At 38.7% G+C, this 16,129-nt stretch overlaps 1 protein-coding gene across 1 annotated transcript; it reads left to right on the forward strand.

Moving 5' to 3' along the window:
- Positions 1–4,433: 4,433 nt before the first annotated feature.
- On the forward strand, positions 4,434–16,050 carry mafk (v-maf avian musculoaponeurotic fibrosarcoma oncogene homolog K). The gene is given in 4 exon segments (XM_063904982.1): positions 4,434–4,475; positions 4,478–4,602; positions 11,103–11,181; positions 11,261–16,050. Coding segments are annotated over 4 exon segments (684 nt in total). The 3' UTR covers positions 11,699–16,050.
- Positions 16,051–16,129: the final 79 nt, after the last annotated feature.

The following is a 16,129-nucleotide window of genomic DNA, read 5'->3' on the forward strand; positions in this document are numbered from 1 at the left end:
GGTTGTTAAGGGTATATGTTTATTTCTCTCTTCTTTTATTCCGAATAGATTCATTTTCTTTTTCATATAAGCACACTAGTTCCACTTTCTTTATGAATGACTACACTAGATTCACTTTCATTTTCTGTGAATACACTATTCCCTTTCTTTCTAAACCAAAAAAGAGAAAGCGATGTATCACAAATTTAACACAGGGTGGCAGTAGTCTCCATTATACTGTATTGCAATAGTCAACTTAAAGTGCAGGATGGGAGGTTTCTACAAAGACTATATCATTAGGGTAAATACATAAAGAATAATTCAATCCAAGCAAGACTTAAATAAAAACCGAATAATTAGCTATGATAAAATAAAAGCATTTTGTGAGGACATTATAAAGGCCCATCCACCTGAAAAAAGAATCCCATCATTATAACTTTACCCATTTTAGTACAGATAACAACATATTAAAACACAGCAGCCATAAGCACACCATCAGGTCCAAAAGGGAACAGGACACAGATTATTTCAGTCTTTAGTCATAAAGAACATTAAATCTAAGTACAATGTCATGGTGAGTCACACAGTAAAGCAATGTAGATGCAAGGTTTTTGAAATTACAATATGCAAATGTTCATTCCAGCAGCTGTTTTCACTCTTTAAAGAGTCTATGCCTCAAGGGGAACAAAGTCAGAACATCAAAGCATTACCACCCTTAATAATGTCCATATTTAGTCCCACCCTCGGTCAGCGGCGGTTCTTTGTTCATTCCTCAAACATTACTAAGCACTCTCAACTACTTTGTTTACAAGCTGCACTATTCAAGCTCGATGTCCTCAAAATCCCAAACTTTTACATGGACAATCAAACATTTTTCCACATTCTTACAAAACTAAAAGATTGCAAACAGCTGCTGCCATCACTACTACTGTAAGCCCACCATGTTCCTTTCCATGCAGCCCTAAGCTGCCAGCCGGGTTACGTAAAATGTTTTCATATGAAACACATTTTGGTGAAGTCAGTGGAATGTCCAGTCAATGTTCCAAATTAAATCTTGTGTCATAAGGGAAGTCTACAGATCTGCAAAAACAATCCTTTTACTTCTGAAATTACTTTGGTCCAAACTGTGCCAGAGAAAGCTGTCCACAACTCAGTTAAAGCTACTCCCGAACAATGTGAGAACAGAGAAGAAGAAAAGGTGAACAATACATACAGTATAATGTGTTCTTTTATGAATTTAAAATGTGGAACATCATTTCTTTTATTATTATTATTATTATTATTATTATTATTATTATTATTATTTTTTTTTTTAATCAGCATGGTGATTATCAGCCTTTAACTCACTAATAATGTTGAGCATTTGGAAGAAAAGAAAATATCCTCTTACAACAGGGGGCCTCTCTGTGCCAGATCACATTTCTGAGTTCAACAGTCTGAGTCACAAAGAAACAAGTTTAGTTACTTCCTGTAATCCTAAACTGCCTGTTAGAACTCGGACCCCACAGCTTGTTGATCTAACAAAATACCGACGAGTCTGCCGCACATGGTTAGCTGTTTTTATTTTGTTACACACAATGGGTGTACCTCAGGTCAACTCTGTGCACTGCTGCCAGATGGACAGTAATTGGGTAGTGTGCTGTTGACTGGGCAGCTGGATGTTTGACAGGAGTATCAGACACTTTTCCTCTGCACTGCTGGCATCATACACACAATAACCCTGAACCAAAGTATTGATTCTAGCTCATTAGCTTGTTTTTTCCTTCTTCATTGTCTCTTATAATGTCCTCTAATTTGACTGTAATCTACTTCAATGTAATCTAATGTTCTTCTTCTAATCTGATATCTCCTCTATTCTGACAGCACAGACAAAATAAGAGTTGATGGAATGTCATTCAGTCTCCCATATGATCTAATCTAATCTCTAATCTCATGTATCTGACCTAAACTAATTCCATTTGATGTAATCTCATCTCTATTTTATCGTCTCATCTCAAATGTAATATAATTTAATGTAATCCCATTAAATCCCATTTGTAATTTTATGTAATGTGTAATTGTATCTGATCCTGCATGCTTCTGCACTATTAATCTCTAGATTAAAGATGCAAAGTGAATAGTATCTCATTTCAATCTAGATCCTCTTACCCTCTCACTTACAATATGTTGGAATGCTAGCCAATAGAAGCAGGAGTGTTACACAGTGATGTCACAATGTTACAGAAGTAAATAAAGGAGGCTAATTGACTGCTTTATCCCATCACCTTCCATTTTTAAGAGACTGTTATATCATTTTATCTCCTGTCATGTATTTACATCTTATCTCTAATCTCCTCTAAAATCTATTTTACACCCCCACACAAATTCACACACACACAGACACACACTGCTATGGACAGTCATTTGCACTACTGTACATATTTTACTGTAATATATTCCTCTTCATCCGTGTGACTTTTTATTTTTTGATAATGCAGTATATGTGTAGTACATATATATATATATATATATACTGTATGTGGGTGTACAGGTGTGTATGTATATATACATACATTTGTATACGGGATTGTGAGATCGTCTGTAACTCATACATAGAAGATTGACAATAAAGTTGAGTTTGACTTTCACTTGACTTGGACTTAATTTGTAAAAAACAGAAGCAGAAGAGAACTTTTTCTACAAATGATGCCATGTTTAACTCATTGCAGGAAGGCTAGGCAGAGAAAATGACGTGTTGTTGTTTGGGGTCAACACCTATGGGACAATACAGACAAGTTCTTCTTCTGATTCAAGTTTATTTGCTTCTACGCCAACATACTCTTAAACAGATACAAATCAGACCATCTCTGGTTAGTTATTGATTCCACATGGGACTCAGTGAAAGAGCTCAATCTGTTGAGTCACTTGCCTTAAATTATGTGAGGAAGAGAAATCCACTCCAATCGGGTTGGTTTCTGGCACTTAGTCAAAGTAAAAAAGAGGATTTTTCAGGAGTTAGTCAGTTTAGCTGGAAGCATGGTGTGTCTAACGTCAGCGCTTAGGAAAAAAAGTGGGGTACAGTACGTGTGCAAAGTTTGATTTCTTCTTGTCACACCAGCAACATCCAACTCAACATTTCCTTTTTATTGACTCATCAAACTTTATCAAAAGGTCATTGTTACATCATGCAACCGGGACAATGTGTGTGCTTTTTATTTGTGTCTCTCTTTACTTCCTCTTGCGTGTCTCTAGAGGCTAAACACAGCACCATTACACAAACCATCATTGAACAAATATGATTCAATAATAAAATTACTTTTGGCCTAAAACAGGAAATTAAAAAGCCTGACGTCTTACACCACAAGTCCTTGGTTCAACTTTATGTCTGTCTATATTTGGCAAATGGAGCAATACAGTTTAATTATAATGGGATTTTTCGGTCACGCTAGACTTTTTAAAAGAAGAAATGTGACATTATAGGCCCAATTGAATACCTAATTTGATCATGTACTCACCTATGAATAAAACTAACCAGAATACATATCTAATGAATTCATTCCTGACATCCCTTTTCGATGTATAGGATATGGTCTAAACTGTTTTTCAAATATATGTTTCCCATTTCTAAAAATACACATACAGTCAATATGTGACAATGGTATTATTACTCAAATAAGTTGTGGTTACCCAGGCAGTTTATCCTGCAAGAAAAATATTTTGGGTTTTGAAAGATTTGCTCCAATTCATGTTGGTCCAGTCAGCAGAAAAACATGTGAAACTGCATTTCCCTCCTGTTTTTAATCCTTGTTTGAACTGTGTAGCCCACAGTGTTTATAGTGTAAACACATGGCATCTGTTTTTAACAGGCACTATAGTGTGAGGCAACCTCAAAGCTGAGGTCTTCATATGCCGGATAAGAGAACAGGGGAAACCCATAAGAGTGCAGCAGTCCTTAAAAGGCTCCTGACTTAAAATATTTACATTCAGTACTTAATTACCCAGAATAACCTGTGACGGTATTGGCAGCCGAGCAGTTAAAATAAGAGAAATCCTGTGACTGCCGAGCTACTACGCCACATACTTTCCTCAGGAAAGGAATGCTGCTCTAAAGTCAGACAGAGGGAGGAGGGGGTCGCTGTTTTCTCTCAGTCAATGCACATTTTTGAATAACTTGCAGAGTAGACTTAACCATAAAGGAGTTTACTCACAGGAGAGGGTCACACTCAAGGAGTTCAAGACTTGCTTTTACAACTTATTTTCTTGTCTCATAGCAAATGAGCTGACTTTGTACAGATTTGTTTTGTAAAGTAAGCAAAAGTAGACTCCAGCAAATATCTATCTTCTATTTCTGGCCTCCCCCCTAGCCCCCCCCCACCCCCTTCCCAGACTGACGTCAGCAGAAAGTTATTTTCATGAATGGAGGGGGCGGTCACGAGGAATCGGTGACGTGAGTGCTTGCGGAAGCAGAGCGTGGAATGTTGGTACATTGTTGTTGTTTTGTAGTTAATTCAGTACGAGGATCCTCGGCTGGTCGTCTGCTGGACGCTTTATCCCCGCTGTCTCTACTCACTCCTCCGCCTCCATCGGAAACACGCTACTCCACTTTTTACCCATCACAGTCCACAGATATCCGCGTACACAGAGGTGAGTTTGTGTTTTTTTTCCTTAGTAAGATGTTTTGAAGTCACTTTTTTTAATTAGCTAAAGTTGTCCCAGTGACATATTGGCTCACGCAGACAGTAGTATGATGGCAACACGCGCCCGTCACGTAGGATAGGTTTATGATCCGGGTTATGAAAGTTGATGTTGACTTAGTGGATTGTTTCAGTCGCGTGGACACGTGTTATGTTAGAGTAACATAACACAATGCCCCACAAAGGTCCCAGAGGTCCGTGTAATCGCTTGGAAGAGCTAAATTGGGACACATTTGATAAAAACAATAACTGGAAAAAATCACAACAAGAATTTAGAATAAATGCTTATTTCGTTGATTCCTTCTGTGACTTATTGCCAAGTTTTTAGTAATTGAATCAGCTTGGTCATTTTTTAAAATAAGGCTGATTAATTTTCTTTAATTTGTGAAACTGTATAGGGCATCTTTCTTTTATACAACATACGACTAAAGCGAGCACGGAAAACTTGTTTTAAGACTTAATTAACAATAATATATAATATTATTATTAATAGTAAATAAATCTCACTTTAATTTCCCGAGGTAAATAAATGTTACATTTACAGCGGTACTTGCGTGGGCTAATGTTTACAAAACGCTCTTTAAAATAATGTGATTTTTGTTTGTTTATTTATAGCCCTATAGACATAGTACACAAGTTACTCGATTTACTTTTTTGGGAGAAAATGAAGTGAAATTAACTGTTCCTTTTTATACTTGTTAATATATAAAACACTCGCACACCCCTTTTTCGATTCTGCTACTCTTGCTCATTTCAAGGCGGGTTTAATTTAGACTGCTATAGTGCAACATACCAGCCTACTTTTGACATTGGAAACAACACGTGGTCTGCATTTTAGACATGTGGGACAAAGGGCACGATGAGGAGTGAGACCACCGGGGCTGAGTGGCCCCCACAGAAGAACCAGCAGTCAATACAGAGTAGGGGCAGCACACATTTCCACTAACAATAAATCACTCTGGAACAAGGAAGCTTTATCTTATCTTTGCTTGGCATCATTATGGTTAAAGACAAGGAAACGTTTTCATTCAGTGCAATTTATTTTTGCTCAATTACCTATTAATACTAGAAAATAATACTCCCTGACTGTCTTGTAAAGTCCCACTTTAGTTTGTGATGTTTATGTATAGAGAACATTGGAAGAATTAGTGTATATGGCAATTGTGATTAGTATTTGGAAAATATTTGTCTTTGAGCAATTTGTTTCACTTAGATGGTGACAGATGTTTTGTCAGAGAGGCCTTTGTGATTCACTGTTGTTCCTGGTGGGTGCTTCAGACCGGCAGTGGCAGTGGGTGCACTCCTCTCCTCTGTCATGAGGTTAACATGTGGTTTAATCACCAAAGTGATGATGTCTTTTATGGATGCAGAAGTAACCGTGGTAGCCTCAGGAACCACTACAATGGTGTGTGACAGTTACAAGGCAAATTGTGAGAAATTCCCCTTAAACAACTTAGGATATAGCATATTTGTCATCACATTATGCAATTTCTGTTTTTGTCTGGTCAGTAGTGATGGATGAAAGCGCATGCAAAATGTGCCTGTGGTGGAGTGTTGTGAAAGTGAATTAGCTGTGGTTGGTGATGCTGTGACTCACAGGGAACACGTTCACCATGAAGTGTTTTTGCTCCTCTCAATGGAAAAAATATGTCAAGTTCTGATTATTGACTTTGGAAGCTTGTGATCTTATCCACATCTGAACATGCCAAACAGAGTGCATGCAGGCAATAACAGATGAAAGTGTGAACAGGCCTGTGGTGCGTCTGTCTAAAGTGACTCCCTGACAGTTATATGCTGTCTGAGACTGCTCACTCTGCCACCCACTGTGATATGCATTCCGCCTATCACTGATTTTCTGTCAGTGACTGAATCTCACCCCGCTGATTTCACCTCATTATGCACAGGGGTGTGGCAAGTGTCAGGATTACTCATTTATTTATTTTGTGGAGTTGTCATGTTATTTGGGAATTCCTTGATTTGTCTCACTGAGGCTGACTTGTGGATTCAGTTGTTAATGTTTTTCCTTTGGCAACTTCCTGATTACACCGTGACTGGAATTGCAAGTTGGCAGCAACAAACACAAACACTTTAAAGCTCCACAGCATTCAGAATGTATGCTTTTCTGTCACATCTTGTCTGTCCTTCTGCATGTGTCCCAAACAGTTGTTTTGAAGGCAAAGCACTGAAATCTTGATAGTGGTGAAACTATATTTGGTCAAAAAGTCTTGTTTTGCTTTGATCTATATTTTTGGGGAGTAAGGGATGTGATGTGATGTCTGCTCTAATATTTCCCTTTTATTTACACCTTGTTGGTTTTCAGGTAGTTGGATAGGTACATCCTTGTTTTTTATGCATTCTTGACATTTCTTTGACTCCCAGCGTCCCTGGTTGGGAAAATGTATTTGCTCAGATATTATGCGAGTTCTCCTCCTTTTTCCACCCAACAGTTCTGGTGTTAAAGCCAGCTATTTCCAAGGTTCTCTGTAATTTTCCTTCCTCTCGTGAAACAACGGGATTTTCCAGGAAACGTCAGATCGAAAGGGTGTGATTCCCTGCCGCTGGTCGTCGCTTTTACCCGTAAACAGCATGACTCACTGCTCAGCTATGCTCTCCATTTCCTTCACATAATATCCCACCAAATGTGCTGCGCTGGAGAAAGAGCAGAGAGCAGAGCGCAGCAGTCTGTGGAGAAATCTCCCCTCCTCCCTGAGAAAAATGCAAGAGCTTTCTCAGAGGAGTGTAGCAGACTGTCAAGGGCAACAACATGTCTGCTTTCTGCTTAACCTGCTCCCTAGTTAAAACAAAAAGAGAAGATAAACAAAGAGTCCAGACAAGCCAGCTCTGCATTTATCACTGCAGCATGAGCACACAAGTCTTTGATATGCTGTTTATTTTAGGAGGAGGTTGGGCCCCAACGTTACCTACTGTCACTCAAGTGCAGCCTTGAACTTGACCAGATGCCTGACTTTGAAATCAGCATAAACAGAACAAAAGTGGCACAAAGGTCAATTAAACTGACTCAAATGCTGGCTGTGCAGTGTTTACTATACAATACTTAATCAATTTGCTCCTTAAGAGTTTTTCTAACTCTGGCAGATTTGTACACATATAAAAATGTGTTTTTGCCGAGTTCTGTGTTTTTAAAATGTTATCAAAATGGTCAGTTCGTATTTAAAGGAACCCAAATTATCTTCTTTCCACATTCAATAACACAAAGCCGTAACCATTAAATGTGTGTCTAGAATTCGTAAGGAACAGCTAGTTGAGTAGTGTCATCCCTTGACGTTTTTAATTTGCATTCTTGTGGCACTTTTCCATAACTTACTGATGACATCAAGTCGAAGAGAACATTTGCGGTTATTAGTCACCAGAGGATCACCTTCAGGAATGAAACATTATTGGGTGTATGAGAAAGATAAAAAAGTCAAATGAAAGATAATGTCTGGGTGAAGCGGAATCCTGACTTCTACACGTGTGCACACTGATTTGTTCGGGCAAGTGAACGATGTGAGACACTTGTGAATTCCAGACATTTTGTAAATTTCGTAGCCGTTGTTTTTATGAGTGGGATAGCCTGAACTCCACCCCCGCTGTAGCTGAGTGCATAACAGGACAGATTCAGACCCAATGTTCCTTCTTCAGTAAAGATTTGCATATGAGGGTTTGCACATGTGTGTTCACTTAGGAATGTGGTTTTGTTCTCTACCCGCCATCTGTTGCTTTTCGTTGAGGCATTTTCCCTCTCCCTTGTGAAAAGTTGTTTTCTTGACTATAGCAAGAAGCTGTGACTTGTTGTGAGATATGCATGTGCTTTCTGAATGGCAGCATTATAAACAGTGGATTTAGCTGCGTAATATAATTGCTGTTTTGAGAAAATGTTGGTTTCTCATGCTCTCTGAGTTGCAAAAAACGTAAGCACATGCCTAAAGAATTTCAGGGAAACAACCTGGCCCCTTGCTTGATGCTGGAGGCCTCTTGTGTGCAGAGAGGGAGGCCCCACATTACTTTTCCATGATCTATGCAAGGGATATACCCAGGGACCCCTTTGATGCAATATCACTTAAGGAAGGCTGTTATGGCCAAGTTTCTGCCGAGGAATGTTGTATTGCAGTTCTTCATCTTTATTTGATGCTTCGGAAAAATCACAATTATGCAATCTTTGCTAAATGTATGATGGACACCAGAGAGAGCAGCAGATGTTCCACTAAATGTCTAAACACAAGTTTATGTGGCTCTGGGTTTTGCTGTTTGGTTTCTACATGTAGTCTCAGCAGTTATTGAGGTTTATCTGCATGAGATAAAAACACTTTCTGTAGACAGAGATGTCGAATATAATTTTCAGGTTCCCCAAAATACTCATAAAAGACTCACAGACGGTTTAGGGTTAGGGTTGTTTTTCATGACGATGGCACTTTTCCCACCAATCCACAACTGCAAATCATAAGCTGAAAAGTCCTGTATTAGCAATACACCCATATAGGATGTAAACATTTTATAAACATCCCAAAAAGAGCAGACACACCCAGAGTACTTTCTCCCATGAAAGCTGCAGCCAACAGGACTGCAAAGGAATATTCGCCCTCTGAGGTTTCACCTATCGCATGCTCACTTAATTTGTTTAGTTGGCAGAAATTTGTGTCAGCACTGAGGGCTAAATATATCCTGCCAGAGTTAAATAAGGGCATGGAGCAGCTCAGGAAAGCCCAGTGTAAGAAGATCCAACCAGCGAGACACAGGCCCAAATCCACATTGTCTCACATGCAGCAAAAATACATCAGTGACTATAAAGGAAAGTATTTCTCTGTGACATACTATGTGCAGGAATGTTCCACATGCGTATCAAGTGCCCTGTAAAGATCAGCATAACTGTAACTGTTATGCTGACGTCTGTTTTAAAGTGCGTTGTGGAGGCAGAGTCGTGTTGCTGTAGACACGAGATTAGGAGATTAAACAATCCAAATTACACTGGATTTTAGAGGATAAACAGATAGATAAAGTGGAGCTGTTTGTACAGGGGATGCCTTTTAAGTTATCAGCACAAGTTAGTGCTTCTAATGTGTACTATGAATAGGCTGTGTTGTGGTTATGAATGAGACTTGTTTACCCTTTTGGTGACCATGTGACTCACACTCCCACGCCCATTTGCAGGGCGTTTCCATGGCAGCAGTCTAGCATGGAACAGTGCACTTGTAGTCAGGCTGGTCCGCGGGTCCTGAAATGGAGCCTTGGGGGGAGGATGTGTGCCTCTCACAGGATCACATCCCGGCGCTCATTCGCTTTTTTTGGCCAAGAGAGCAGTCCGGAAAGCATGTGGCTCACTGTACTGAGTACACAGAAAGGCTTTTCTTAAAAAACTGCCCTGGCCCGGAGAGCTTCAGCACAGAGCAGGATGAGGAGAAAGGTTGCCTGTCTCTAATCTCAGTTGGTCTAGTGAAATACATTGTCAGGGCACTCCTCCTTCAACGTGTAAATACAGGTGCCTGAGTTTAATGGTGTCATGCTGCCCTCTGCTGTCATCTGTGGCCCCTAACATGCAAACATAATATTGACAAATGACGTCATCCTAGGAATGTTGTTGTTAACTTTGGAAATGATTATGTAGGGCAGAGTGCCAAGATGAACATCTAAATATAAAAATAAAATGTGTGTCAAAAGCATTCTGATCACTTGAAAGTATTAATAACTACAACTGATTCATAAAGATGTGAGTAGCATTTAAAGATAGATAGATATATACTATATTTATCCCAAATTTTAAAGACATTATTTTTAAAAGAAAAGGAGGCCCTACTATGAGATAGATGCATAGATAGCTACTTTATTGATCCCAATTTGGGAAATGTTTGCATTGCAGCAGCACAATAAAAATAAAATAGCAATAAAAATGTATAAAATATACATACAAAATGAACACAAAATATAAATGTAAAGTAGTAAATCCCAAAGTATACGTTGAAACGCCTAAATTGGTCCACTTCTGTAACATAATGACATCACTTAATAACACTTGCTCTTCTATTGGCTAGCACTCCAACAATTTGTACGTGATAGGCTAAGGGGTGGGACATTTCTAATACATCTCTAAGCGTTTGACCAATCACAACAGAGCCGGCCAGCTAACCAATCAGAGCAGTCTGGGCTCTGGTTTCAGACAGAGGGTGAAAAGAGGTGCTGCAGTATAAGAAAAATAAAGAGCTTTTTGAACACTAGAGCATGGAGACATGGCACAGTAGAGGCACAAAACACAAACATGAACCTGAAAATGAGCCTTGTATGTCCTCTGATATTTATAATAGTTAGGAATAGAAATACTCAGTTAATGTGCCAGCATCTCTATATTTTAGTTAAGTACCGTACATTAAGTTGAGAAAGCTACTCTACTGTATTATGGTGTATTTTAACTTAAATTAAAACTTAAAATTAACACTATTTTTCTTTCTCTCCACATAGTGTGTCTTCTGTGAGATTCTGGCCTGTTGTTCGCATGCAGGGAATGACGACTCATTTTAAGACGAGCAAAGCTTTAAGGGTAAGTGTTTAAGAAGTTTGAGAATGGACCTTTTGTTGAAAGTTCAGGTCTGATATTCATCCACCGCTCTATCCTGCAGGTCAAGAAGGAGTCGGGTGAGAATGCCCCGGCGGTCAGCGACGATGAGTTGGTGGCCATGTCGGTGCGGGAACTCAACCAGCACCTGCGTGGGCTCACTAAGGATGATGTAGCAAAGTTAAAGCAGCGGCGAAGGACCCTGAAGAACCGGGGCTACGCCGCCAGCTGTCGCATCAAACGTGTCACCCAGAAGGAGGAGCTGGAGAGACAGAAGATAGATCTTCAGCACGAGGTGAACAAGCTGGCCCGCGAGAACGCCAGCATGAAGTTGGAGCTTGATTCCCTGCGAGCCAAGTATGAGGCCCTGCAGTGTTTTGCCCGATCCGTGACCCGTGGGCCCCTCTCGCCGGGGAAGGTGGCAACCACCAGCGTCATCACCATCGTCAAGTCCGCCCACCACAACAACTCCACTCCGAATCCGTACTCTACTGTGTCCTAGTGTTGACAGGACTGGGCTCTTCTCCTCCTGCCTGGTCCTTTCCGGTTCTGACCCGGCCTGAACCTACCCGCCCTGTACTGAGAGGACGCTCAGTAGTTAGACTTTGGGATGGAATGGGGTGGCAAGCTCGATGTGATGTTATGCTGCAATCACAACTCTGTCTCTCTCTTTATGTCTCTTTTACACATTGTCTGTGCACTGTGCAACCTCCCCCCCGAACCCCCAGCACCGGCAGGGCCCCTGTGACCCTTCCTCTATGACTGTAAGCCGAGATTTAGCTTTTTACTCCAGTGTGGACAAGTATTTCACATGCCTTAATGTGGTGGCCCTGCTCTTATACTATTAAGCATAACACTAGAAACAGTTTGTGTGACAGAAAAGCTATTTGCCAACCCAATGGCCAAAACATATTACCTTAATGTGGAAGTGCCTCAATGAAAATTCAGCCTTTGAAGCCGTTTGCCTTTAAATGGATCCATAACTGATCCGATAAAATGACTATAGAATGCTTACATGGATTTTAACGCAAAAAGGATTTTTCAATTAATGGCAGGCTAAACACTTTCTATTTTGCCCATGTCTATAATTCCTTATACAAAATAATAATGCGTTATAATATGCTTATAGCACTGTATTATTATAGTTAAAAGCACTTATTCAAAATGCTTCATGACTTCATAATTGCTGGTCACTCATTAACTGGTTTTACAAAAACATGTCTGTAATGAATTATAATATTTGTATCATGCCTTGTGATTATTTTTCATATAGTATATGATTATAATGCATTAATGCACTTCTAATAGCCCATAAACATTGCCAGAAACAAGTCATTGAGTGACTAGCAGTTATTAAGTTATATGATGCGTGACCTTCTAAGTCGTTATAGCCATATGCAGTTTGATAAAGGCCTCTACTCGTGAAGCGCTATCGCTCATATTTCTGTCTTGGTGATGCAAAGTTTTATTTGGTGGTCTATACCCTCTCTAGTATGTGAGACGTCAGCAGTACACTCCAGTAAAGGCTTTCACACTTGTGCTGACGGTGGTCTAACTTTGGAGTTTTGAAGTATCACTTTTCATTTGTGTTTGAAGAGTTTGAAACTTTCATAAGGCCAGAATTTGTATGTAAGCCTTTGCTGGATGATATCGACTCCTTTTGTTAGATATTTTTTATAAAGTCTTTCTGTTTCTCCTATAGCCCACTGCAAAGATAAATAAATCACATCCACAGAGTGTCTACATCAGGTATACAAGCTTCTTAAGAGGCGAATCTGATGCACAATACATTTGCTGTCCTTGAAGCTCATCAGTGGAACACTTGACGTGCTGGTAGTTTGGTTTAGAAATGATTTGATTTGTATGAGGGCCTGAGAAGAGGTGTACATGGCTATGTTGTTTGAGTTAATCATTTTAGGCAGGTGATTCTGTTGGTATATTGTGACCATACGACTGGAGAATTTGCTCGAATATTTTAAAATGATAAAGAACTGAATACTTATTTTCCACAAATTATATACATTTATGATGAAACAGGTAGATTTGGGACCAGAGCATTTTGAATTGGTACGCGATTTGTTTGGATTATAAATGTCATCCAATTTCCATTATTATTTAGCACTTAAAACTGTTAAGATGCAGTATAAACAAACCAAATCACAGGGCAACTGATTCCTAGAGTTGGAGATGAAAGAGAAAAGATTGAGTTAGTTGGTTGGAGATTAAATGTGGTGTGACCACCTACTGCCAGTCAAGCCTTATGTAACTAAGGGCTCTCTGAAATGTATGCCACAGCACTTACTGGGTGATGATTTGCCGCTTCCCTTTGGTCTGTAATCCATATTAGATATAGTAAAAATGAGAGTGGTCTCTTCAAGTGAAACGTAATTCAATTGACTTCCTTTGTGTAACTGACTACCAAAAGCTCCCTCTTCGTTGTCACTTTACATCGAGAACTCCGTCCAAACAGAAACCATTCCTACTGCTGGGTCACTGAGAAGTGCCACTGCTGGTGTCGGTATCTCTGAATCCTAGCTATTAACCTTGCTTTTGACACACTCTTCTGCAAGAGAACTCCTGACGCCCGTCTCTAGAAACAGAGGTGTCATGACAAATAAATGCAGTAACACCTTCCTTCTGTTGTGATTTTGAAAAATATTTTAATATGAAATTCACTTGAAATAAAGCCGTCCTTACCGAGGATCCATTCCTAAGTTGGAGTGAAGTCCATAGAGATTGTTCACGTCAGGATTTTCTCTTTGCTAAGAGGACATGACCGTTTTTCCCTGTTCCATAGCTGCAAAGAACATAAAGGGGAACTTTGCTGCTGTACAACCTGCTGTGATTTTGAAGCAGGGGCAATGCTGTGTACTTACTATTTTTGTATTTTCACTTGATTTCTATGTTGAAACATCCTATGTTCTTTTTCTGATACTTAGTTTTATATGCATATACAGTATATAAGAAAATATATATATTACATATTTTTCTATATTTATGTCTTTTACTATCCTGGGAGTGGTGTGATTATGTAATCATTCTTAAGACGTCAGATTATCTTGATGCTGACCGTTTTCGGCCACATTTATGAGAAAACTATTTTAATAATGTAAAGTCTTCTTTGTGAGTTTTTATACCACATAATTACGTCTTGTCAGCACATTTTCTCACATGTTTCATTCTAAATTGGGGAAAGATCGTTACTAGGGTTACATATAGGCTGCTGCCTTTACCTTTCAAATATGTCCGAATATTGTTATGGTCAATGCAAAATGTAATGAATTGCCAGGCCGGAATTTTAGCGAATCGATTATCTTAAACGTAGTACAGAATTCAACACCCATTGGTCTGATGTGATCAGATAAAAAAAAGTGCTTAATAATATTTAGGCTTTTCAGGCTCCATTAGTTTAATATTAAATGCTAACAATTTATTATTTTTCAGTATTAACCTGGATGTAAACCTAGTCAGACGTTCTGGCCGCAAAGACGATAAACTTTTCTAAAGATGATATATTTTGTTAAAAATAATGATGGTAAGGATTTTTTAGTCTTGACGAAACCTTACCTAATAAATTCCAAAGCTGCTAGAGACTGTTCACCCAGACTTTTCTAAGAATAACGTTTGAGTTAAGGTTGCATAAATTTGCAATTTTCAGCGTGTTATCTTACAAGACTTACAGCTTTTTCCCAGTTTTTACAGTGAACTCTTGTGGTAGAGTATTGAAACAAAATGCTGTAAAATGAAGCATAGATTAATTTTAGCACATATTACTGTATTTGGATCTGAAGTAAATGCTTTTAGGCAGCACACCCTAAAAAAAAAATACTCAGATACTCTTCGAAGCGATGTTATATATCTGTACCGTGCCATAATAAGACAAACCTCTATCCGGGTGAATCAAGTCCTTTATGTTTATCCTACATCCAGTGTGACCCGGCAGAGTCACACTGCCGGCTCACACTTTTTGAGAGGTCCATTCAACCTCTCTAAATACACCTTTGGGTATTTTACCACAAGAAAATATGTTCTAGATATAATAATTTACATTTTCAAAAAGCCCCATTATTCCCTCTTGAATTAAAGCAGACCTGCAAATAATTGTAGAAGTTTGGGGTGAAAAGAGGTATAAGCGTTACCTATTGTGGGTGTTTCTTTCTTCCTACCATTGACGAGATGGCAGCTTGTTATACAGTACCTAGGAGCTGTAAAAGTAAATAAAACTGTTTAAGAAATTGTTGGTTATTTTACATTTTTATATGAACTATAGTAATGCAAAATGTATGTACGGAAATTGGGTGTCTTGTAAATCGTTAATTGGTGTTCACGGTTTGAAATGCATTTCCATGTAAACACATGTCCTTGATTACATAAGCTGTCACACACAAGCTTTTGCCAGTCCTACAAGCTACAGTATTTAATTTCAGAGATGTAGAAAGTCAGTTTTAGTATTGTAGATGGAAGAGATTTTGAGTATAAATTCAGAAAAGGCTCAAGGAATGGATGGTATAAGGATGATCGGGGACAAATGGTAAATGTTAATTCAACGGCAGCAATTCTATGTTAGTTTTTTTTAACTTTTTAATGGATTTCCTTGTTCTAATCTCATAGCATCATGTTGAAGCTAAAACAAAGACAGTAATATAAAAAGGCAGCATAAACTGAGTATGTACCCATCACACTTTTTCATTAGTCTGCTCATATACAGTATATTTTATATTTATTTCATTGAATTGTGTAATTTTATTAAAAAGAACACCTAAATTATTTTTATTTTACATTCATTTATTAACATGTTTTTCTCAATGAACTACCCTCATGTACAAATAAAGTCTGTATTTGTTTCTGCTCTGATTTAAAGTATTGTAAATTATTCCTATAAATAAGTCTGCCGTGTCTGTTTTTTGTACCTTGAAATAAAGCTTTTTCCTTG

Source organism: Eleginops maclovinus, chromosome 16 (genome assembly GCF_036324505.1).
Source record: "Eleginops maclovinus isolate JMC-PN-2008 ecotype Puerto Natales chromosome 16, JC_Emac_rtc_rv5, whole genome shotgun sequence".
Lineage (NCBI taxonomy): Eukaryota > Metazoa > Chordata > Actinopteri > Perciformes > Eleginopidae > Eleginops > Eleginops maclovinus.